We start from the raw sequence: 24,874 nt of genomic DNA, 5'->3' as shown, positions 1-24,874 counted from the left end.
GGAAGTCTCTAAAGCGTTTTGCTGTGGCACAGGCAGTGTCTGCTTCATGCTGTGTACCGATAATTCTCTATCCGATCAGCTGCTGCTGTGATTTCCCACTCAGATACAGTGATATAAATACTCCGAGTGGTGCAGTGAGAGTAATATGGAAAAAGATGATCTGCTGTTACAACCCTTAACGGGAGCAGCTGAAAGAAGAAGATGCAGAGAGAGTTACAATGCTAAAGCAGTTATGGTATTTGGAATACTATGGCTATTCCCTGGACCATTATATTGCTACAGGTTAATTACAATCAGATGCATTACACTAATAAACAATATGCAGTTAATTTCAGTGTATTTATAAAGCCGCGCCAGGAATGTGGATCTAAGAACGAAAGGGTGATCACACAGGAACAGTAGCACTGCTTTGACGCTGGGTGCCGCCAGTCTGCAAAACCGGGCGGATAAATTGCGTACGCCAAGGTATGAGTTACCGTGGAAATGTGCGTGGCTTCACGCCAAGTTTAGGTTTTATACATCACGATTTAAGCGTGGAAACGTTCGTACACAACATTTCTGTGCGTTCGCACCATTTATACATGAGGCCCCCGGTGTCATTGGAAAAAAAAGCAGGACAAAGCGAGGTCAGAAATAAGACAGAGTAGAAAACAAAGTAAAATGTCATAAAGACGTTACAAAACAAAAGGGCCAAACATATGCAGAGCAGGTTAGAGATAATTCAGGATAGGTTTCTCTGTTTGGAATTTTAGCACAGACAAAGTGATCTGCATCATCATCAGTAAATCATTTTTTTTGCAAAGTAAACAATAAATGCATGTGAGGTAAACGTTTTTGAAATTCTCTGACTTAAACTTTAAAGTCTTACAATATTTACATACTTCTGACATATCACCTGTGTCAAAATATTCAATCTCTATTCGCCTTTTAGTTATTTCTCCGAGTAATAATTTCTCTTTTTTTTGCGATAATGCGATGTTTACTTTTTTTTTTGACACTGTCGTTTTTTTCTGCTTTCATATTCCGTATCTTGCTCTGCATGTGTTTCGCGCCTACGTTTTTTTTGAAGTCTTTTGAATTTCAGTTTTCATTATCTCTAACCTGACAAAGTCATTAAACACATGTCTCACTGACCTCATTTAAAAGATTTAGCATATTTGGACTCTTAAGATTCCAAATATTGCTTTTACAGAAGTCCTGAAATAAAAGTGAAACTAATGAAATAGCAACAATTCAAAGAAAAAAAATCTTAAAAGTGTGTCCAGAAAACCAAACACGGGGGTTGGCGAGCAAAGCGAGCAGGGGGCGAAGCCCCCTAGTATATCTATCTATATATATATTTATATCTATATATATTTATATCTATATATATATATTTATATCTATATATATATATATATATATATATATATATATATATATATATATATATATATATATAATTAATTATATATAGTGGTGGACGGCCGTGGCCCGGCCGGGATGCCACAACGCTGGGAGGACTGGGGTAGCCAACCTATCCAGAGCATTACCTCCTCCGGAGCGCTGGATGGCTGCACCCCTGGGTTGCAGTGGTGCCTAGGACTCCCACAGGGCTTCATGGGAGTTGGAGTTTGGTGCAGCCCTATTGGGATCCATGGGCGCTGCCGGGGGTGGTGTAGCTGCTGCTGAGCCCTACAGCACAGCTGTTTCGCCTCATTCGGAAGTACTGCTGGAAATAGGTCATCAAGCACCTGGAGTATTTCTGGGTGTGTTATAAAAGGAGCTAACAGCCACTACTCCGGGAGCCAAAGTTGGGAGGAGGGAGACGAAGCTTGCTGGGAGGAGTAGAGAAGAAAAAGATAAAGGAAAAGAAAAAGAAGGAAAGAGTTTTGTGTTGTGCTTGGGACTGTGTTGGGCTTGTGGGAACAGGGAAGGGATTGCCCAATAGGGAAAAAGAAAATAAAAACTTGCGTGTGCTTGAACTTATGTCCTATGCCTATCTATCTGAGTCGGGGTTTGCCTTTACAATATATATACTGTATATACAGCATTACAATTGGTTACAAGTATTTATTTACAACTGGTCTACAGGCAGGTTAAGTGACTCAAACGGTGAATCAGAGAAAGTGATTTACCCAGCAGCCATAAAGTCCTATGTGCTAACACCTAGACCACACTTAGTAACAAGCACACCATTGATTAAATGTAATATGGAGATTAGTTTTATATGATTAACCTATTTTCTTTCTATTAAAAATACTATATAGAGCATCAATATGGAGTTAGTTATACAGATACGGCTCTTTGTATGGAATGCGCGTACCACATTTTGAACAGTTTTACCCTTTTCTCCTCCTGGTAATTGGTGTGTGCCATTACCTGTCCAAAAGTTCCCAGTCTTCTCCTCCCCATGACTCATGATATTCCAGTGTGTTCATCCCACCAGCATTTGCAAGATCAGACTTAAAGATGCCCAGTAAACCAAAACCATTCACTTCCCAGTAACCTGGAAGTAATAAAAAGCAAAATTCAAAACCTACATATCATACCATGATATTGATATCAGAATTCTTTACACATATGGATTGTAGGAATTATAAACTGAATTTAAAAAAAAAGTTTACATTAGTATTGAACACTTAATGAAGTCAGTATTTTTTCTGTTGTGTCTCTTTTAAGGCTTAGCATTTACTGTCAATCAGTTTCCTCCAGGGATGCTACAAAACAAAACACAACACGTTAATATAATAAACTGTCATTTTACTTACTATACAATAGTGGAATTTCTGAAGTAAGAATTGGGGTATTGGGCATGGAGTGGGTTTTTTTGGGGAGGTTGTTGTTGGGTTCTGCCTCACCAGATGTTGTGCAAAATAAGAAAATAGGCTTCTCTCATTAATTTAACTTGTTAAAATGATTGTAAAAAACCCCAACTTTATCTTCTTAGGCAATTTTTTCCAATTTTCCACCATATACTAAATGTAATTTCTTATCTGAAAAATATATTGCTTTTTGCAGTATGGTAAATTGACATGATGGAGGCTGCTGCAAGCCTGTTTCCAGCTTAAAGGCAAGCTCTACTGCACCTGCCAACCTAAGCTTTCTAGTTTTTTGATGGGGTCTAAAGACTACATTAAATGGAGGACAACCTCTTTTTTTAAAAAATTGTGAAGTTACATCTTCACGGCGGCACGGTGACGCAGTGGTAGTGCTGCTGCCTCGCAGTTAGGGCACCTGGGTTCACTTCCCGGGTCCTCCCTGCGTGGAGTTTGCATGTTCTCCCGGTGTCTGTGTGGGTTTCCTCCGGGCGCTCCGGTTTCCTCCCACAGTCCAAAGACATGCAGGTTAGGTGGACTGACGATTCTAAATTGGCCCTAGTGTGTGCTTGGTGTGTGGGTGTGTTTGTGTGTGTCCTGCGGTGGGTTGGCACCCTGCCCGGGATTGGTTCCTGCCTTGTGCCCTGTGTTGGCTGGGATTGGCTCCAGCAGACCCCCGTGACCCTGTGTTCGGATTCAGCGGGTTGGAAAATGGATGGGTGGATGGATACATCTTCCACTTTGAGCTTTCCCCAGTCAAGGCTATGTAACACAAAACAGCTAAGATTTACAAAAAGTCGAGTACCAGTTACTGCCTTAAAGCTAGACACAGTAACTGGAAGAAAGATAAAAAAAGAAAGTACATCAGTATCTGGAATGTGTTGAGCACAAGAGATATATATATATATATATATATATATATATATATATATATATATATATATATATATATATATATATATATATATATATATATACACACACATATAAACATACAAAAGTTACTGTCTGTTGTACCTGCTTTTTAATCACTCTTTAATTTAATATTGTTTTTTATCAATATGCTGCTGCTGGAGTATGTGAATTTCCCCTTGGGATTAATAAAATATCTATCTAACTAACCTGAATGGGGCTGAGCAGCATCATGATTTTCACTCACTGCTGAGGAGGCCCGACAGACAGCAGTAAATTTAAAAAGCCTCCAAGAAAACTAGAAGTATGATGCCCCCATTTCAAAGAAATGGGTCCTGGTGGGGAGAAAAATACATATGAAGAAAATCGATACTTCAATTCTATGCCATCCTCCCACTGTTCAACAAATATCTGGCTCTCAGTGGTTACACTGCTACTGGACTGCCCCAAAGCCTTGTATTCGAGTTATGCACTGTGTATGTACAGTAGTCTGTGTATTTTTTCCATATTATTGTAACTTAACCTTTTCACCTTAATGCTGTTTGATTCTAAACTCAAGGTGTTTATGTTTCCATTCAGACAGTTCATAGTCAATAAATCCTCAGCAGAAATTCCCTTTGATGCTCTTAGTTTACTTCAAGTATAACTACCAATCAGCATGCTATTATTTGGTTGATTTTTATGTGACACGAATGATGCATGAATGATATTGTTTGTTAAGTAAGTTAATGTTAGAGAAGTCTGCACACAAAGGTCCCACCAGAATTATCTTGCTAAAAATGACAACTATACAATGCTAATTATAAAAAGTAAGTATTTTGGTAGTCCCAAATACCAAGAATGTAACAGAAAAATAAATTCATACCATCTGGTTGATCAGGAGAGGCACCACAGTTCAGACGCATAACAATTGGTGCAAAAGCCATTCTTCCCTCTATGCAGTGTTTGCGAATGCTGTCGATGATCATTGGGGGAAAGTAAATGTGCAAGTCACAAAGAAATATAATACTGTGGTTGTCCTGAGAAGAAAAAAAAAAAGTGTAATTTTTTGACATTAAAATCAGTCAGTCAGTCAGTCAGCATCCAACCAAAGTTATTCTCTTAAATATTTTCATTACAAAAATTTTGCTTGGCCATTGATACTTGCAGATAATTAAAAAAAACAAAACAAAAAAAAACACTCTAGCTACAGGGATATTAAAAGCGGAAATCACACACACACACTGTACAGTGGAACCTCGGGTCATGACCATAATTCGTTCCAAAACTCTGGTCGCAATCCGATTTGGTCGTGACCCGAAGTAATTTTTCCCATAGAACTGTATGTAAATACAATTAATCCATTCCGGACTGTACGAACTGTGTGTAAATATATGTAAATATATATGTATATATGTAAATATATATATATATATATATATATATTTTTTTTTTTTTAAAGATTTTTAAGCACAAAAATGTATTAATTAATTATACCATAGAATGCACAGTGTAATAGTAAACTAAATGTAAAAACATTGAATAACACTGACTAATCATAAACAACCAAGAACACTAACCTTGCATGAGTCTAGTTCTGGCATGAAGGAAGTGAGGAGGAACTGGGTGGAGAGGGGATTACAGTTTTGAGGTAAAGTCTGTGACAATGCGGGTTCGCTGCATGCTCCCATCTCACTTCCGGGAGCCCTTAAACCCGTCACCGTCTGTAATGTTACCGATGAGCATGACAGTGAGACACTACTATACACTACTACACTACTATACAATGGAGCAATCGGATGGTGCAAAAAGTGCCAAGTGCTTTAATTAAAATCAACAAAACAACAATTAAAAACAAAGTCCAAATTAAATAAAGAGCAGTGCTTTTAGAATTCTTCAATAAATAAATGATCCCATAAAAAAAGAAGTGAAGTGGAGGTTAAAATCTAATAGAAAAAAAGTCTTCATTAAATACATCGAGGTTAAAACAATGCTCGAAGCAGTTTCTTTAAAAACAAGCCCGGTGCATTCTTTAACTGCTTTCTCGGCCTTACGTGGCCAGTCATCCTTCTTCTGGTCACTCCAGCTCCTTGATCGCTCAGCTAGAGCGACCTCTTCCTTCTGCCCCACCGAGTGTCGGCCAAAACACCCCTGCTTGGGCTCACTTTCCAGCTGCCTGCCAGCGAGCATGCTCGCTCGCTCCAATTGAAAAAAAGTCTTCATTAAATACAACAAGGTTAAAACAATACTCGAAGCAGTTTCTTTAAAAACAAGCCTGGTGCATTCTTTGCTGTAGCAATCAACCACCACGCCACCTCGCTAAGCTGCAAGCGTGGTGATTATTTATTTAAAACTGGCCTCTTGACCTGTGGACCCGCTATACCACAAAGTCCCTCAGCGCGATGCACATCTGACCGAGAACAATGTACTGTACAGGGAGAGAGAGAGATGAACACGTGCGTAAATCACTGGCGCATACGAACCGGAAGGGAAACTGGCTTGTTCGTCACCCGAGTGTGTGGTCGTGAACAGATGCAAAAGTTTGCCGAACTTTTTGGTTGTAACCTGATTTGTACATGGTCCGTGACCCGAGGTTCCACTGTACTAACCTACTACTGCCATTCACAGATTTACACTAAGTAACTAATATTGATATTAAACAAAGATTGTGATTTTTCTCTCTTAGCTCTTATAATATGGGATTAGTTTTGGGTCACCTTAATTATTATGTGAGGCCACATAATGTTAATCTTGCATTGCTGAAATGATGCAGGTTTATATAGTTAATACTATCACTTGTACAGAGTAGGGTGACATTCTTACTTCCCTGTTATCTCAAAAATTCTGTCTTCCTTATCTGAAATAACTACCTTACCCTGAAATTAGAATTATAATAGAACATCAAGGTCAAGTGAAATTATTAACCCCAGTTATTGCACATTTTATTATTAAAGTATGAAAACATACAGTGGATTCAAAAACTTTAGACCCCTTCGCTTTCTGCACACTTTATTGTGTTGCAGAGTTAATTTTAAATGGATAAATTTGCCATTTTTGTCCATAAATCCACACTCAATAACCCATAAGGACAAGGTGAAAACAAGTTTTCAGAAAAGTTTGCAAATTTATAAACAAATAAATAACAGAAGCCACTATGGCAGCAATTACAACTTCAACTCTTTTGTCTAGTTACTTAGTTTGGCTGGATGACCAACTCTAGGAAGAGTCCTAGTGGTTTTAAACTTCCTCTATTTCACGATTATTAAAGCTACTATGCTCCTGAGGCAACTCAAAAATTTAGAAATGGTTATATACCCTTGCCCTGATCTATGCCTCACCACAATTTCATCATGAAGGTCTACAGAGAGTTCTTTGGACCTCATGGCCTGGTTTTTATCCTGACATGCAGTGTGAAATATGAGACCTTCTATACACAGCTGTGCATGCCTTTCTAAATGGTGTCCAAAAGATTCAGTTTGCCATGGGTAAGTTCTACACACAAGGTTGTGTCATCATGCTCTCTGCAAGCAAGGCAGTTTAATCAAAAAGAAAACACCAAAAATGATTTTTGACGTAAATTTGTATTGGTTTGAACATAAGCTACTTTATACATTTCATGGCATTTTAAATCATGGATTTTAGTAACCTTCCAGCTTGAATCCAAACCACCCCTACTCACTTGCTGTGCTTTATTTCACAATTTGGCCTGTCACCATTGATACCTACTGACCATTAGGTATCAATGCCATATTGCTTTTTCTGAGAAACCAGGACTTGAGTATGTAAAACTGAGCAGAGACACCATCATAATACAAGCTCCAAGACACTTAAAAATAAAATCCATTCCTTTAAAATGCACTGAAATGTGTACAACATTACCTCTACAAAGCAATAAAATTCAGATCACCTGAAAAAAGTAAAGAAACCGTCTCAAACCAGTGCTACAAATTTTTCATGAAAGATGCACTTATAATTTGGTATATTGCTATTGTCTAAATTAGTACAATGTACCGTATCTATGCCCACCTGAATGAGGTCGATTCCAGCTTGCAGCCCAGCAGCACGCTCAAAGTTTCCCTTCAGTTTCAAATACTGAAATCTGTAGTAGCATAAATCATCACATAAAAAGAATGTTAAAACAGGGCTAAATTTGCTGAATTAGAATTGACAGGAGCATGAGGCACTATAGAGAGGTAGGAAAGATAAAATATTTTACTTTAGACTATTTTAAACAGAGACAAATCTTAAAATAGAAAACACAGCTTTTGTGAGATGCCATTAGGACAAAACTAAAATGATTTTCTCATGGAGAATTATATGTGAGTTGCTCGAGTGCAAAAGAAAAACAACTTACATAATGTACATTCAAATGACAAAGAAAACCCCTTATCCTTAATCCAGAGAGGGATTTTTAAGTTTAATTCCATCAGAAAAACAATATTTATTTAAACATTTTTATTTATATCTACTCACCAGGACTAACAGAAATACTACATTTTCAACTGCATCTGGGCAACCCCTGATATCTGTGCTAGATTAAATTAATAAAATAATATATTTGGATATACTCTGATTTCTTGACATTATTCTAGTTACAGAGAGATGCCAAGAAGAAGTCACTCTGTTTTTACATAAGTTCTGAAATAAAAGTGAAACTAATGAAATAGCAACAATTCAAAGACAAACAAAATCTTAAAAGTGTGTTTCCGGAAAACCAAACACAGGGGTTGGCGAGCGAAGCCCCCTAGTTTTAATAAGAAAAGTCCATTCAGCAGAAGAGAGCGCACCAATCCTCTCCACCTAATTTCTCCAAAATAACATGAGATTGAGTTTTGAAGTTCCTTACAATCCTGCTCTCTACCACACTACTTAGTAACTTACTCCATGTGTCAATGGAATTTTGCATGAAGATAAAACCCTGTAACATTTATGTTAGATCTACCCTTAACTTTCAATCTGTGTCACTGTGTTCTTGTTAAAACACTTCATTTATAGTAATAACTGGAGTCAAGTGGCACTTGTATCCCATCAAGAGCAAATAATTAAAAAAAAGAAGTAGGTCTTATGATTATTTCTGGAGAATGGATTTCTGCCATACACAAGATAACACTAAGTAGGATCAAGCATGACAGATTAGCAGCACTTAATGGTGTATACAGTACTGTAACATTAAAGGCAACTTTGACAGCTGCAAAGGAGCTACTAGAAATATACAGCAAGAACTAGACAGCTATGTTAGCTTAAATCAATTAGCTAATCTGAATTATTAGTCTGAAGATACATATAAAGAAAACTAATCTGAACATTGCCTTGTAGTCTTACATTGTAAAGCTGACAGTAATTAATTTACTCAGAGATTCAATGAAATATTATCAATTTTTAAACATGATTTTGCAAAAAAAACATTTTCTCTCTCTTTCTGTACTACCACATATCAAAACATAATGACAGATTTAAAGAGAAGTGTGTGGTGTGTCATGCAATGAATTACACCCTTAATGTTTGTTCAAAAATATCATGAAAAGAGAAAAAAAAATGAATTGAGACAATTTAAAGCTAAGTAGCAAACCTTGGTAAAGACGCTTGTTTTAAGGCTTTTTCAACATCCATATCTGTGCTACTGTAGTCAGTAATGATGACATTAAAGTTTCCATCTCGAGTGATTTCATACAGTTCCTCCATGTCAGCTATGAACTTCTGGACCCAGCGAGCCTGATTTTTAACTGAATAAAAAACAAAAATTGTTTTTAGTGTGGAAAAAGTAACGTAAGCGTTATTTGTCTGGAAAGTTTGAAATGCTATGAACTTGTCTGTGTGTGTTTTTTTATTCGTACCCATCTATCCAAAAATTATTACTCTTTTAAAGTTTAAGCTTAAAGACCACATTACACTGTATAACAAATCAGAATCAAAAATTCAAACTGCATTAAATCGTAAATCAGCACTGAAAAAGCCTCAGCCCTACCCAAAACTATGTGAACAAAATGTCCACTATAAGATACTTAATCGCAAGATACCATATATTTTAAAAAATCTAAGGAAAAACAAAACAGAGGCAGTGGCCCAGCAGCTGTATTTTAGAAAAAAAAATTGTCAGATTCTATAGAAACTTTCCATTGTTACGTTGCTGACAGAATTTTCCCAGTTTTATATAATACAAGACATCACATTCCCATTGAGGTATACAAAGTGTGTTATAATTCTATCAAAAGATCAAGATATACTAACAAATATACATGATTACTGAGTACTGGAGCAGCAGAGAGAAGCAATCTTAAAAAGATTTCTTTCAATGGTTCCACATTTTCAGTGATTGATGCACAATCAAGATTGCTAGTAAACTGATAATAGTTACTAAGAAATGGAGTACAAAACCCGGCATGCAGAGATGAATTTGGGCAGGATTTCCTATCTAAGGCTAACTAAACAGGCACAGTTCTTCCTTTCATAGTTGCAAAGCAAAAATACTTATAACCCATTAAGTAGAACAAACTTAGGAATTGCGAGGATGTCCTCTGCATTTTATCTTTGCAATGTTGTCTTTAACTACATGGCCTCTGTACATTCCACTAGAATAGGACACTTTGAAAAAAGTACATTAATATACATTGAGCACATTTTAAAAATACTCATTTTAACAATATTAATTCTACTGTCAAAAGAAATAAGCATCTATCTTCTGGTTTCTATCATATTACAGAGGTTAATAAATCTTTACATTTTCTTGTAATTGTGATTTCTAGATAATTTTTTCGGAACTGTTTCAGTAAAAATTAACAAAAAGTGGTCTAATTTAGTATGATGTTCAAGATAGTTGACTTGGAAAGATACCAACTCAAACTAATTATGTAAAATTCATCCAAACAATTTTAGCAGTTTTCATCATTAATGATAATTTTCTTAATTATTTTCCTTAATATTTCCTTTATTTGTCTGATAGCAACTGCAAAAAACATTGGCAATAGCTGTCAGACCTGTTTAATTCCATTTTCCTTGTATGAAAAATATTCAAAATGTGTATTGTTTACATGAACAGAGGCTTCTGGGATAGAGTAGAGTAATTTTATCCAAGCATAAATATTGTTTTTAAAAATGAATTTGTGTAATGCACCAAAACGATTTTACAATCTACACTATCAAAAGCTTTTTTGGACATTAAGAGACAGTGGGACCTTAATAAATTGAGGCTCGCCTGTACATTGGAACAAATGAGCAGAAAGGAGGCAATTCTGTCTTATCCCACATTTTACTGAAAACACTACACTTAAAGAACTGTTTATTATCTTGTTTCTTATGTCTTTATTTAAAATCTTGAGCCATTAAATTAATATGTCGAGGGTATCTGCATTTTCCTTTCTCCATATGCATTCAGGAAAAAATCAAATCAAAGGCTTATTTAAAGTCAAAGTTCATTAAAGGTTGTTTTATTTGTCTAATTTTCCTAATTCTTTAAATTTATTCTTATGTGGTTTAAATTCATTTTTAAGGCAGCCATTTTTTAATCTATGAATCTATGATATTGGCCATTTTTCCCAGCTCATCAATGCAGGTACAGTATTTAGTAAGTTTTACATATCTTCAAGTTGAGCACCAAGCATATTCATTTTAGTGTCAATTTTCTTTCAATAAACGTGTGCAGCACTGAATTAGGGACTCTGATTCATCCTTTATTTATGAATTTTGTCCAATCTTTCCCCATCTTAATTATTAGTGTTTTCAGAACAAGAGTGTCTTCTGTACTGTATATTCTTTCACTTGGTGCTCTGGCCATGTCCATTAGCCTTGAAGCCAGTTGATGTTTGTGTCAAATTTATAAAGATTCAAATAATAAATGACCCCCAGTTGTTGAAAGGAGTCTTCACAGCTACACATCCAGTTAAGAACTCAGAAGTGACCAGATAGGGAACTCAACCACTGTATGAAGGTGGACACACACACACCCATACACACATATATGAATAATTCTAAATATAAAACAAACAGTTCATTAATGAAAAACTAAATAAGACTGCAAAAATCCCCTTTAATATGTTGTAACTTTCACTATATAACATTACCATCGTGCAATTAAATACATGCCTTAAAGTATTAATCCAGTATGACAACAAACCTGGTACAATGAAATGGACCATAGTGTCACGTTTCCAGGACAAACCCACAGGATTGCACAAAAGCAACTTTTTATTATGCTTGGATTTCCTCTTGTATTTTACATCCATATTGTATATATTATGGTTAAGAGAATAAATGTACTGTGACAATCTCACAGTCCGTTTCCCATCTTCCAGGAGTTCAAGCTCCAAAAGATATCTGCTTCCTTGAATTTCATCAACACGCTTCTCCACATTAACCACCTTCCTCAGTTCAAACTTCCTGTGGAATAAGGATGAAGCAATTTAAATTAATGGTGGTAATTTAAATATAGTTTAAAATTGTAACCATTTAATCTGTACATACTAGTATCATACAAAGTGTTCTGTGCCACAGGCAAAGAAATATCGTGTATTTCTTAAAAATAACCAAGGGTTACTGGCAAAGGAATAAATAACCTTTTGAGGCAACTAAAGAAATGTGTTCTGAAATATACTAGGGCTTTGATCTGTGTTGGACTTGCATAAAAAGAATCTTTCCACACATGTTGACAACTACGAATAACTTCTATAAACAATAAGATAGAATACATTTATTGGTGCATTCCTTTAAATCAGTTCAATGCCTGAAAATGCACAGTAGCACTGTGGAAAACAGTATTGTGCTGCACTACATACCTGCATTACAGAGAAAACACAAAACCCTGCATTAGACAAAATTTTATTATTAACAGCCTAAGGTCATTGTCATTAACAAAAACGAACTAAAACAACTGAAGTGTTTTCTTAAATATAATAAAAATGAAGACAAAAGTGGAGTGAAAAAGTTAAAGAATAAAATTAAATTAGGTGGAAATAAAAGTGTATTGCTCCTATTTTTTAAATAAAAATATTGATGGTTCTCTACTGCCGATTAATTTTCACTAGGAAGTCTATGCATACACAGGCATGCAGCTCCAGTGCACAACGTTTTCCAACAGCGTTCAATGAAGAGAGTCAGGAAATCCGCCACTAAAAGTTTCAAAAGAGGAGCGACAGACCAGCATAACCCATTAATTAAACTGGACATGAAAAGCCCATCGACAAATCTTTTTAACTCTGTCACAAAAGTGACTCCGTTTATCTTATACCCACCTGTCACTGACATTATTCATCATTTGTTTTGAAGTAAGTTTGGTTTGGGAAACACAGCAAATCAAAGCTTGTTGACCAAATACTTCAACAAGTACCCATGATTTGAAGAAACACCCAGCATCTGGTCTGACTTTATGCCATTATTCAAACACAGTAGGTTAGGATGAATTAGGTCCACATTCAAGCAGACAAAACATCCTTTTTTATTTGCAGTGGTATGGAAAGTATAACTGGTTTAAAGACAGCATAGTAGGAAAAACTGCTTTTTGTAAAATATGCAAACACAAAGACTGGTGTGTAACATGTTGATTAACATGAAATTGGGGTGCTAATGCTGTTGGGTTAGGCTCTAGTCGATTAGGTTGATGAAAAAATGTATTTGTTAACAAAAAGTTTCTGGTTGATTGTTTTTGTGCTTGAGAAAAAAATTGACTGAGACTTTTTTCATTATGAGTCAGAGTTGCGATTTGTAGCAATTTTAAATCAAATTTGAATAACTTTTTTTAGTGATCTGATTCTATGAAATATACTATTAAAAATGATTCACAGTTAAGTTGCCCACAAACTTTTGACTTTTTAACTTTCAGCAGCATACAGTATATCTTTTCAAATTTAGTAATGAATAAATTAACTGTTTGTGCGTGAATAGTTCAAATATATACATGCTATTTTAATAAAAGCATTATGTATATTCTGTAATACGTACACATTTCTCATTATTACATGTGAATAGATAATTATATTGCACAATAGTAAGTAGTGCTGACAGATAGTGTAACTGAAAATATTGGCTCATTTAAAAAATTATTGTTCATGCCAGTCTGGTCCTTAGAGGGAATTGCCCCTTATTTTCTTATTTCCCTAAATGGCTATGCAACCTCATGAGCACTGACTGTCAGCTGCCCAGACAGAACATGGACATACAGTAAAGAATTGGTTGTAAATGGAAAGGTACTGTCATGGAGGAGTTTGAATATAACAATGACAAAAGCATGGGCCTAAATGATAAAGCAGTCAGTCAGGTTTGTGGAACTCATTTAAAGAGAAACAACCAATAAATTTCAAAACACACTTAACTGCTTAAAAGATGTCAATATAAAAGGTTAAGGGCCGACACATTCTGAAAAACTCAAAATATACTAAGGAAGGTAAAATGCCAGGTCAACCAACCTTTAACCTTGTCTCTCTGAAAAACTGTTGTCTGGTTACCTCTATCGCTGTTTATTGAACACCTAAAAACTATTACTTGCCTTCATAAGATACTGTAAATTACTGTACTGGATCCAAAGTTTAAAATTCGTATTGCTGCTCCAGTAAACAGCATGCTTGGACAATGCTGTAAAGTGAGTGTAAGTGTTATAAAACATTCAGAAGATAACTCTTTGTAGAGATGGTTGGAGCAAAGGAGCCTTATGGAGTCTTTTATAGGCATATCTGGAGGTTCTACCCATTTGCTATGTAACTTGCTCAAGCATCCTTTTTATAAATAAATTGAAAATTAAACTGATGTTCTCAAAAAAAAAAAAAAACTAAATAAAATACAATCACCAAAAATAAAAACTAAGAGTTTTTAAAGAATTAAAAAAACTAAAATCTAAAATAAATTAAAAATGAAACTACAGGTTAATATGGAAATAAAAACTAAGAAAAAACAAATTTAACTAAAATAGTAGTAGTAGTTTATTTATATAAATAAATAAATAATAAAGCCAAGGACACCCAAAATGTTGTACCATCTGATCAGGGCACCCCAATAATAAACCTAATACTGATACTGCCAACAGCAGTCACATTGCATGATTTTACTAATCAAAGTAAATGCTTAACAGTGGTAGACTATTGAAGCATGTGTCACATGATAACGTATCTCTAGGCTAGGAGTCTGCAGCTTTTTTTTCTTGCCATAATGCCTCTAGTAACTGAGATGTACAACCACTTATTTTTCTTTTTTTATATTGTTAAACACTGAACTCTTACTTGGCACAACTAAAAGAGACATTCCTTTAACCACTTCCTCAGTATTGCATATGTAGATTTTGGCAAAGGGATACATATAGCTTTTTTTTTGGGTGGGTGGGTATTATCTTAATTATTTCTTATATACACCTAATGCTGTTTAAAATTATTTTCTAATGTAATAACAGTAGTGTGGTTTGATAAAGAATAAAAATTAGAAAGGCTAAAATATCCATACTTTCACTTTATAAAAAGTATACAGTTCTATTTGAATTCAGATGAAAAGGAGGAGAGAAAAAAAAACCTCAAAAGACACATATGACGTCAAGTCAATAAAGAATAATGTGAAGGCTGAGCCTGCTTAATGGCACCAGAAACCTTTATATCAGGTCACCGTTTTGATCATTTCAACCACAGTTCTGCTTCTAGGTTCAACCCATTCCTGTAACAAATGAAGGTTACGAAACACTGGTGACTTTGTCTAGCCTTCTGTTGTTGATTACTATTAATGAACACTAAAATGAAATATGAACTGCTGCTAACATTATTTGTTCCTCGCTGTATGTTGTTATGCTTTGTTATGCAAACTTTAAAGATTTTCTTAAAATGATGGCAGACTCAACAAGTTTAATTTAAAAATATTTTAACATCAGCAGACTGTACCAGAGAGAGACTGTGCAGTGCCTGGAGCTGAGGGGATGAGAAGGAGATTGCTTGCCTGTAAAGATGCTATCTTTCACATAAAACCATCAGCCTTGGCGTATGATTCAGGCAGTGTTAATCGTGGCATGGAGAGGTTAGAAAGAGAGAGAGAGAGAGGTTAGAGAGAGAGAGAGAGAGAGAGAGAGAGAGAACCTCTGACCCAGTGGTCAAAAACTGACACAGGTAGTGGACATGGAAGAGGTGAAAAAGGCTGGAAGACAGACAGGAGTGGGGTCTCACACTAAAGGCATGGTGAAATGTAGGAGAGGAACTGAAACACAGCTGGGCATGGAGAATCGGGTTGGCTCCTATTTAAACAGTTGTCCTTTTAAAGGACCATAACACCTCAATTATTTTGTTTGGGTGTTTTCTCCCTTGCGTACATCCTGGCAGCTGATATCGTACCACACAGGCCGAGTACAACTGCTCTTGGCTATAAGTACATTGATTTAGGACTATTTTTAAAATTTATGTTTATTTAATAAACCATTGGAAGCATTTCAAAAGCAATCTTTATAAGGACATTAATTTTGCCAGGACTGTTATGGTCCGGCTTGAAAACCAAATATAGTACACACTATGTAGTTCTAGATTAACTCATGTCAATGGGATACAGTTGCGTAATTTTCATGCTTAAGAAACTGACAGCATTTTCATAAAAAAATAAACAGCAACTCTTTCCAAAGTGCTGATTGGCTGGCCATTACACACCAGTTCATCAGTAAAAATGGGCATAGCAAAATGGTAATTTACCTGTGTTTAATAACACAGCCAAGTTAAAACTGAGTATACTTTAAAAAAAGGCGGCAAGATTTGGTGCAGAAACATAACTATAGAATAGGGTAAGGATGCCTTTAGTTAGTGACGGTACAATAAACAGAATAATGCAATAGTGAGTTCAGGTGATGCAAAGTCAAAGTGAACTTTATTGTCATCTCAGCCATATACAAGTAGCAGCAATATTGATGTGTAAGATATGTAATATAATAAATAAATAATAGATATAGATAATACAGAAATTATCAGTGTATGCTAATAGTTGTTTAAGACCTGTGTAAACAATGACAGGTCAGAATGTTTCACAGCAGAAGGATAACAAGATTGTCAAAATACTTAAAGGTCAGTATGAGATTTTCAGTTCTTTTCTACCTGCACACTTGTCTTTGCAGGACAGTGGCTCATATGTACAGTATAAAGTTCTGTTTTTAGAGGTTGTTGAGGCAGTGTGGAAGGTCCCAGGGGCAGCCTGGTGTTAAGGAGTCTAACAGCTTGGGGGTAAAAACTCTCCTGCAGCCTGGCAGATCTGGCTTTGATGCTGCGGTATCTTCTCTTGGATGGCAGAAGTGTGAAAAGTCCATGTGAGGGGTGTAAGGGGTCCTGCACAATGCTGCAGGCCTTGCGGACACTGTGTTTGTAAAATATGTCCTGTAGTGAAGAGAGAGGCACCCCAATAATGTTCTCTGCTGTCTTCACTATCCTTTGCAGGCGCTTGCAGTTCAATATGTTGCAGTTGCCATACCAGGCCGTGATGCAGCTGGTCAGAACACTCTCAATGGTGCCTCTGTAGAACATGGTGAGGATGGAAGGGGGAAGACTTGCTCGCTTCAGTTGCCTCAGGAAATGTAGTCTCTGCTGGGCTTTCTTGATTAGTGATGAGGTGTTATGTGTCCACATAAGTTCCTCAGTTATGTGCACACCGAGGAACTTGGTACTCCTAACAGTCTCCACATCTAAACCGTTGATACTGAGTGGGATGTAGGCAGGATGTGATTTTCTGAAGTCCACGATTATCTCTTTTGTCTTGTCGACAGCGAGAGATAGATTGTTGTCTTCACACCATGCAGACAGCCATTCCACCTCATCTATGTATGCTGTTTCATCATCCCTGCTTATCAGTCCCAGCACTGGCCAATATGAACTGCACTTTTCACTCTTTTGAAGGCACTACTGTACTTGTCTGTGGATTTTTTGGAGAACTAATGTAAAATATGTAGAACACTGCTGTCTTTGCGTCAAAGCCTAAAAAAGTGCACTAGTTAAAAGACTCCCTTTGACACATTGTGCAACAAAGATCCCTAACTTCAGAATTTTGACTGACCTTTAAATCATATTTTTATTTTTTTCAGGAAAACAAACACTTCTCTTAAATCCTGCCACTTCCTGGCTATCAAAATGTTTAACACCATAATGAAGGATGTTGACTTTATTAGCATATTTTCAAATATGCACTTGATTATAAGCAAAAATGAAAGAGCCTTAAGGCTCTAAACACTACAGTCCCAGTGATCTCAACTTTATCAGGTTGCTCAAAAGGTAAAGGTTAGACAGGATCAAAAGTGGCACTGGGTTGGCACACAGCACAGGGAGGGCCTTGTGGGGTCCATGCTTCAAAAGAGGAACACACACTAACAAATTGTGAGTCTCTACTTGTGCAGGTTTAGCTTAATGGGGGTGCCATACAATAATTGTTTAAAGAGTTCCATAAAGGAAATAAAAAAAACATCATCTTTTGGGTAGTGGCAACTAAAGGGTTTCTACAGTACATGAAATAGGTCTGACACTACTATATATAATATTGATGGTTTTCTGTTCACTAGTATGCTATCTGACAGCTATGACTGATTAAATCTACAATATGTAATGCATCTATGGGGCATTTTGCATATATTTAACACATAACTGAATGTCCCCTACCTTTCAAATTAGAGTGCTTATTGATCTGAGAAAAATACAAGCCTTGTGAACCAATCAGCAACAACTGGAAATGAGACAGAAGACACAATAAAAGACAGGCTCCACTGAAAGCTACCAAACTTCCCCCTGTCCACTCCTAACCAGATAAGACAAACCAACTGCCTACAATCATCCAATCAAATAGCACTATACCAATTACTTGGTTCTCTGTTTTACAGGAATGTTGCCAAGTTCAGTCACCAGATGTGGTGGTGGAGCTGCTAGGTTGCTCATTCCTTTGAGCTGCCCAGTAGCTAATCATTCACTCCAGTTGAGAGATGGAGGAGTGTGAGTTATAATTATCTAACAAATCCTTTCAAATCAAACTAACAACAGTTTCAAGATATTTTAAAAATGACATTCTGGTTACTTTGACATATCTTAAATGCATTTTAAGATATTTCAAATACACTTTAAGATATCTAGAAATAATGTTTCGAGCATTTTGAGACACCTCAAATACACTGTAAAGTTTCCTATGAACTGAAATGAACTTTCTATTATTTCAAGGTACCTTGAAATACATTTGAGATACCCTGAGCTGCAAAAGAAGTTATTTTAAGAGATGTAGAAATGCATTTCAGGTATCCTGGAATGACCTGGGGTTTATTTTAGTATATATGAAACAATGGTCATAAAACAAAAAGAAAATAAAAAGAAGGCAACCTAGCAGACATGAGGTATATTTACACTATGAGGGATCAATCCTAATAAATCCAAAACGTCACACTCACACTAACAATCAACACCCACACTGAAAAAGACAAAAGACTTTGGGTTGCACGTTTACAGTTGAACCCTAAAATGTTGGTTTGCAAAATCACATTAAGAAAAAACTTAAACCTTGCTATATCACATTACACAACTTGCTCATTTGGCTGTGTAGAATCACTATTAAAGACTTTTGTAGACTCATAAAAAGACGACAAGATTAAGGGCACCCTCTTGGGCCAAAATTTATTTACATAGTGCTTTTGGAGCCCAGCAACAGGATTCATCAAAACTTAAAATCCCTTCCCAAAAGAGTTTTTATAACACAGAGCGGGATTGACATTGACAAATCTAAAGAGATGGTTTCCTTACATAAAAGGGTTGACACATCCTAATATGTGGATTTCTTATGACAAAGAGTTACATTATATTGCTGTCTTACAGAATACTGCAAAGGACATACACTCATTGCTAGATTAAAAGGCTGTTCCTGACAAGAGGTTATCTTTATCTACATTTTTACATCAAATAATTAAATTGTTTTATGACTTTACAATTACAACAGCTGGCACCTTTATTCAAGCCCTTGAATGACATGCAGGGACCTGATTTATTATAATCTTTATGGGGCTGTCTGAAATGGCAGTGCATCAAAATGAAGCAAGCTTTTTGATCTACATCACAAATGTTTGCACTATAAAAATATGAAGAAGATCTAATACTATTAGCAGTTCTGTAGTGTAAACACACCTATTGCTAATATATAATTTAAAATGGATATCAGAATCAACTCAGACTCTTCAATACAGTTGAATTTGTAGAGCTAGATTACATATTTAATATTTTCAATCAATGGACAATCGTTGCTTTGCTTGAGTTAACCAACCGATTTAAAGTAGAGTGAAAGCGTCATTTCAGGATACAGTCTCATACATATATAGTGCATCCGGAAAGTATTCACAGCGCATCACTTTTTCCACATTTTGTTACGTTACAGCCTTATTCCATAATGGATTAAATTCATTTTTTTCCTCAGAATTCTACACATAACACCCCATAATGGCAACGTGAAAAAAGTTTACTTGAGGTTTTTGCAAATTTATTAAAAATAAAAAAACTGAGAAATCACATGTACATAAGTATTCACAGCCTTTGCTCAATACTTTGTTGATGCACCTTTGGCAGCAATTACAGCCTCAAGTCTTTTTGAATATGATGCCACAAGCTTGGCACACCTAATCCTTGGCCAGTTTCACCCATTCCTCTTTGCAGCACCTCTCAAGCTCCATCAGGTTGGATGGGAAGCGTCGGTGCACAGCCATTTTAAGATCTCTCCAGAGATGTTCAATTGGATTCAAGTCTGGGCTCTGGCTGGACCACTCAAGGACATTCACAGAGTTGTCCTGAAGCCACTCCTTTGATATTTTGGCTGTGTGCTTAGGGTCGTTGTCCTGCTGAAAGATGAACTGTTGCCCCAGTCTGAGGTCAAGAGCGCTTTGGAGCAGGTTTTCATCCAGGATGTCTCTGTACATTGCTGCAGTCATCTTTCCCACCATGCTTCACTGTAGGGATGGTATTGGCCTGGTGATGAGCGGTGCCTGGTTTCCTCCAAACGTGACGCTTGGCATTCACACCGAAGAGTTCAATCTTTGTCTCATCAGACGAGAGAATTTTCTTTTTCATGGTCTGAGAGTCCTTCAGGTGCCTTTTGGCAAACTCCAGGCGGGCTGCCATGTGCCTTTTACTAAGGAGTGGCTTCCGTCTGGCCACTCTACCATACAGGCCTGATTGGTGGTTGCTGCAGAGATGGTTATCCTTCTGGAAGGTTCTCCTCTCTCCAAAGAGGACCTCTGGAGCTCTGACAGAGTGACCATCGGGTTCTTGGTCACCTCCCTGACTAAGGCCCTTCTTCCCCAATTGCTCAGTTTAGATGGCCGGCCAGCTCTAGGAAGAGTCCTGGTGGTTTCGAACTTCTTCCACTTACGGATGATGGAGGCCACTGTGCTCATTGGGACCTTCAAAGCACCAAAAATGTTTCTGTAACCTTCCCCAGATTTGTGCCTCGAGACAATCCTGTCTCAGAGGTCTACAGACAATTCCTTTGACTTCATGCTTGGTTTGTGCTCTGACATGAACTGTCAACTGTGGGACCTTATATAGACAGGTGTGTGCCTTTCCAAATCATGTCCAAGCAACTGAATTTACCACAGGTGGACTCCAATTAAGCTGCAGAAACATCTTAAGGATGATCAGGGGAAACAGGATGCACCTGAGCTCAATTTTGAGCTTCATGGCAAAGGCTGTGAATACTTATGTACATGTGCTTTCTCAATTTTTTTATTTTTAAAAAATTTGCAAAAACCTCAAGTAAACTTTTTTCACATTGTCATTATGGGGTGTTGTGTGTAGAATTCTGAGGAAAAAAATGAATTCAATCCATTTTGGAATAAGGCTGTAACATAACAAAATGTGGAAAAAGTGATGGGCTGTGAATACTTTCCGGATGCACTGTATGTACTATATACTGTAACATAAGAGAATGCTCTCCCTGTATGTAAATAGTGCCATCTTGCTTTAAATTGTGCTTAAGAGACATAATTCAACCATTCATAAATATGAACATGTACAGCTACCGTGTGTAAGATTTCAGGTGTCAATGAGGGGAAATCAAAAAGTAAAGGCAATTTGAAAATTAACTAAACTCTAACTGCAATGGATAAAGGTGATGCAGTTCATCAAAGAATGCTGACTTGTGCAGATCAGTAAGCTGTTTAGGTACCCATCTTGCACAAATTTTATGGTATCCTAAGTCATCATGCACTATGGCATATGCAGATCCATAACTGATATCCAAATGTGCAGCAGCAGTGGACAATGTAATCTGTTGGTCTTCAACGAAGAAGGTATTTGCCATGTGCACAATGTTGATGGAGGACCAGATTGAGATTCATCGGTTACACTTGTTCTTCCCACTTTAAACCTTTCTAACTATTCATAAACTTTTTGTTGAGTCATGCTGTCTTCACTTACATACTGAGCTGAAATCCTTCTGTGACCTTCAGCAGGTTTCACCCTCTATGCCCCAAGAAATCTCATTATGGCACATTTTTCAACAATGGTGCAATCCCACAGCAGACTGTCTATGTTCATTTGACCTTGGCAAAGCACTGCACTGTGCATATTCAAACTACCCAAAAGCCTCTGCAAACATGTTGTATTGCTCAGCTGCTACCCATTGAGGAAACTGTGTAATTTTCAAATTGCCTTTACTTTTTGGTTTACCATCATATAGATTTGGATTAAGCTGCATGAAGGAAATATTATTTTAATATCAATAATGAATAGACTTCGACCAATGCATTATTGGTGCAATATGGCAAAAACAAGAAAAGATTTTTCTAGAGTAGAAATTGGCAAAGAGAACTAACTTTTAGAACACAGAATACCATTTCTGGGAAAGTACACACAGTATAGACAGAGCCATTTCTGGGTTTCTTCAATCAGGTTGCTAGTTTTCTTACTCCAGCTTTGGAGCTTCCCCTGAACAGAAGCGCCAGACAGGTACATTGGATACTGGTGCTCCTAAGGGGTTGTTATTTATTTAGAGACCAAATTAGTGGACAATAGATTTACCTCAAAGCAACACTAGAGGTGTTCCACAGGGGTCAGTGCTAGGGCCGCTGCTATTTTTAATAATATATATATAAATATATATATAAATAAATGATTTAGATACGAATATAAGTAGCAAGCTGGTTAAGTTTGCAAATGATACCAAGATAGGTGGATTAGCAGATAATTTGGAATCCGTTATATTATTACAGAAGGACTTGGATAGCATACAGGCTTGGGCAGATTTGTGGCAGATGAAATTTGATGTCAGTAAGTGTAAAGTATTACACATAGAAAGTAAAAATGTTAGGTTTGAATACACAATGGGCAGTCGGAAAATCGAGAGCACACCTTATGAAAAGGATTTAGGAGTCATAGTGGACTCTAAGCTATCGACTTCCTGAGAAGCCATTAAGTAACAAGCTGGTTAAGTTTGCAGATGATACCAAGATAGGTGGATTAGCAGATAATTTGGAATCCGTTAAATCGTTGCAGAAGGACTTGGATAGCATACAGGCTTGGGCAGATTTGTGGCAGATGAAATTTAATGGCAGTATGTGTCAAGTATTACACATAGAAAGTAAAAATGTTAGGTTTGAATACACAATGGGCGATCGGAAAATCAAGAGTACACCTTATGAGAAGAGTTTAGTAGTCATAGTGGACTCTAAGCTATCGACTTCCCGAAGGTGTTCAAAAGCCATTAAGAAGGCTAACAGAATGTTAGGTTATATAGCACGATGTTTGGAGTACAAGTCCAAGGAGGTTATGCTCAACCTTTATAATGCACTGGTGAGGCCTCATCTTGAGTACTGTGTGCAGTTTTGGTCTCCAGGCTACAAAAAGGACATAGCGGCACTAGAAAAGGAACAGAGAAGAGCGACTAGGCTGATTCCAGGGCTACAGGGGTTGAATTATGAGGAAAGATTAAAAGAGCTGAGCCTATACAGTTTAAACAAAAGAAGATTAAGGTGACATGATTGAAGTGTTTAAAATTATGAAGGGAATTAGTACAGTGGATCGAGACTTATTTTATAATGAGTTCATCAAGAACAGGGACACAATTGGAAACTTAAGGGTAAATTTCGCACAAACATTAGGAAGTTTTTCTTTACACAAAGAACGATAGACACTTGGAACAAGCTACCAAGTAGTGTGGTAGACAGTAAGACGTTGGGGACTTTCAAAACTCGACTTGATGTTTTTTTGGAAGAAATAAGTGGATAGGACTGGCAAGCTTTGTTGGGCTGAATGGCCTGTTCTCGTCTAGAGTGTTCTAATGTTCTAACACATAAAAAGAGGAAATTTGCCTTTTGTTTATGTGAATTAACAATTATTCAGAGTTTTTGGCCTTCCTCAAGAGAGTGAGCCGAATCATCAAAAGTGGGGGAATTACTTCTACTATGACACTTTAGTGTTTGTATGGGTAATGACATTAATACCTGAAGGGTTGTGATTGGGAAGAACAGTATACTTGATTTGAATGTGTGGAGTGAATAGTGGCATTACATCGAAGTAGTTTTCCTTTTGGATAATTATACCGAAGGCATAAAGAAGAATGTGAGGACAACCCGACACATTATCACAGTACTGACAACACTATGATCATTGTACCATATGGTGGTGATACTGCCAAAGTTAAGTCAAATGACTAAGGTCCGGACTCATCAGTAATTTTGCATCTTCACCGTTTCTAATGGTCAAAGAATTTGGACGGGGAACAAAAGGATGGGATCTCAAATTATCATCTTCTCCTTTCAAGCTGCTCCTATTTAGGGATTGCCAAACCGGATCATCCATCTCCATCTATCCCTGTCTTTTATAACATTTTCTGCCACACCGTCTGCCTTTATGTCCTCCCTCACCATGTCCATAAACCTCATCTTTGGCCTTCCTCTTTTCCACTTGCCTGCTGGTTTCAGCTTCAACATTCTTTTACAAATGTACCCCTCATCTCTCCTTTGCACGTGCACAAACCATCTCAATTTAGCCTCTCTCACTTGGCCACCAAACTGTCGTACCTGTGTTGTCCCTAATAATATAATAATTTCTAATCCTGTCTGCACTCATTACTCTGAGTGAAAATTATAGCATCTTCAATTCTGCCACTTCCAGCTATGACTCCTGTCTTTTTGTCAGTGCCACCATCTCCAAACCATACAAAAAGCTGGTCAGCTACTGTTTATACACACTCCCTTTCACTCTTGAAGTTAGTCTTCTGTCACAAATCATTCCCGTCACTCTTCT

The 24,874-nt window shown here is 36.8% G+C and overlaps 1 protein-coding gene across 1 annotated transcript in view; it reads right to left on the bottom strand.

The window, feature by feature from the left end:
* b4galnt3b (beta-1,4-N-acetyl-galactosaminyl transferase 3b) overlaps positions 1-24,874 on the bottom strand; it is a 216,277-nt gene that overhangs the window by 17,590 nt on the left and 173,813 nt on the right. Inside the window, exons 15-19 of the mRNA XM_051930747.1 lie at positions 11,800-12,062; positions 9,259-9,412; positions 7,716-7,788; positions 4,576-4,729; positions 2,362-2,488 (exon numbers count right to left, since the gene is read on the bottom strand). Of these exons, the coding sequence (XP_051786707.1) occupies positions 2,362-2,488; positions 4,576-4,729; positions 7,716-7,788; positions 9,259-9,412; positions 11,800-12,062 (771 nt within the window). The remainder of the gene's footprint in view (positions 1-2,361; positions 2,489-4,575; positions 4,730-7,715; positions 7,789-9,258; positions 9,413-11,799; positions 12,063-24,874) is intronic.

Source organism: Erpetoichthys calabaricus, chromosome 1 (genome assembly GCF_900747795.2).
Source record: "Erpetoichthys calabaricus chromosome 1, fErpCal1.3, whole genome shotgun sequence".
Taxonomy (NCBI): Eukaryota; Metazoa; Chordata; class Cladistia; order Polypteriformes; family Polypteridae; genus Erpetoichthys; species Erpetoichthys calabaricus.
The sequence above is the reverse complement of the archived record's forward strand: the minus strand, read 5'-3'. Positions and strand labels throughout refer to the sequence as shown.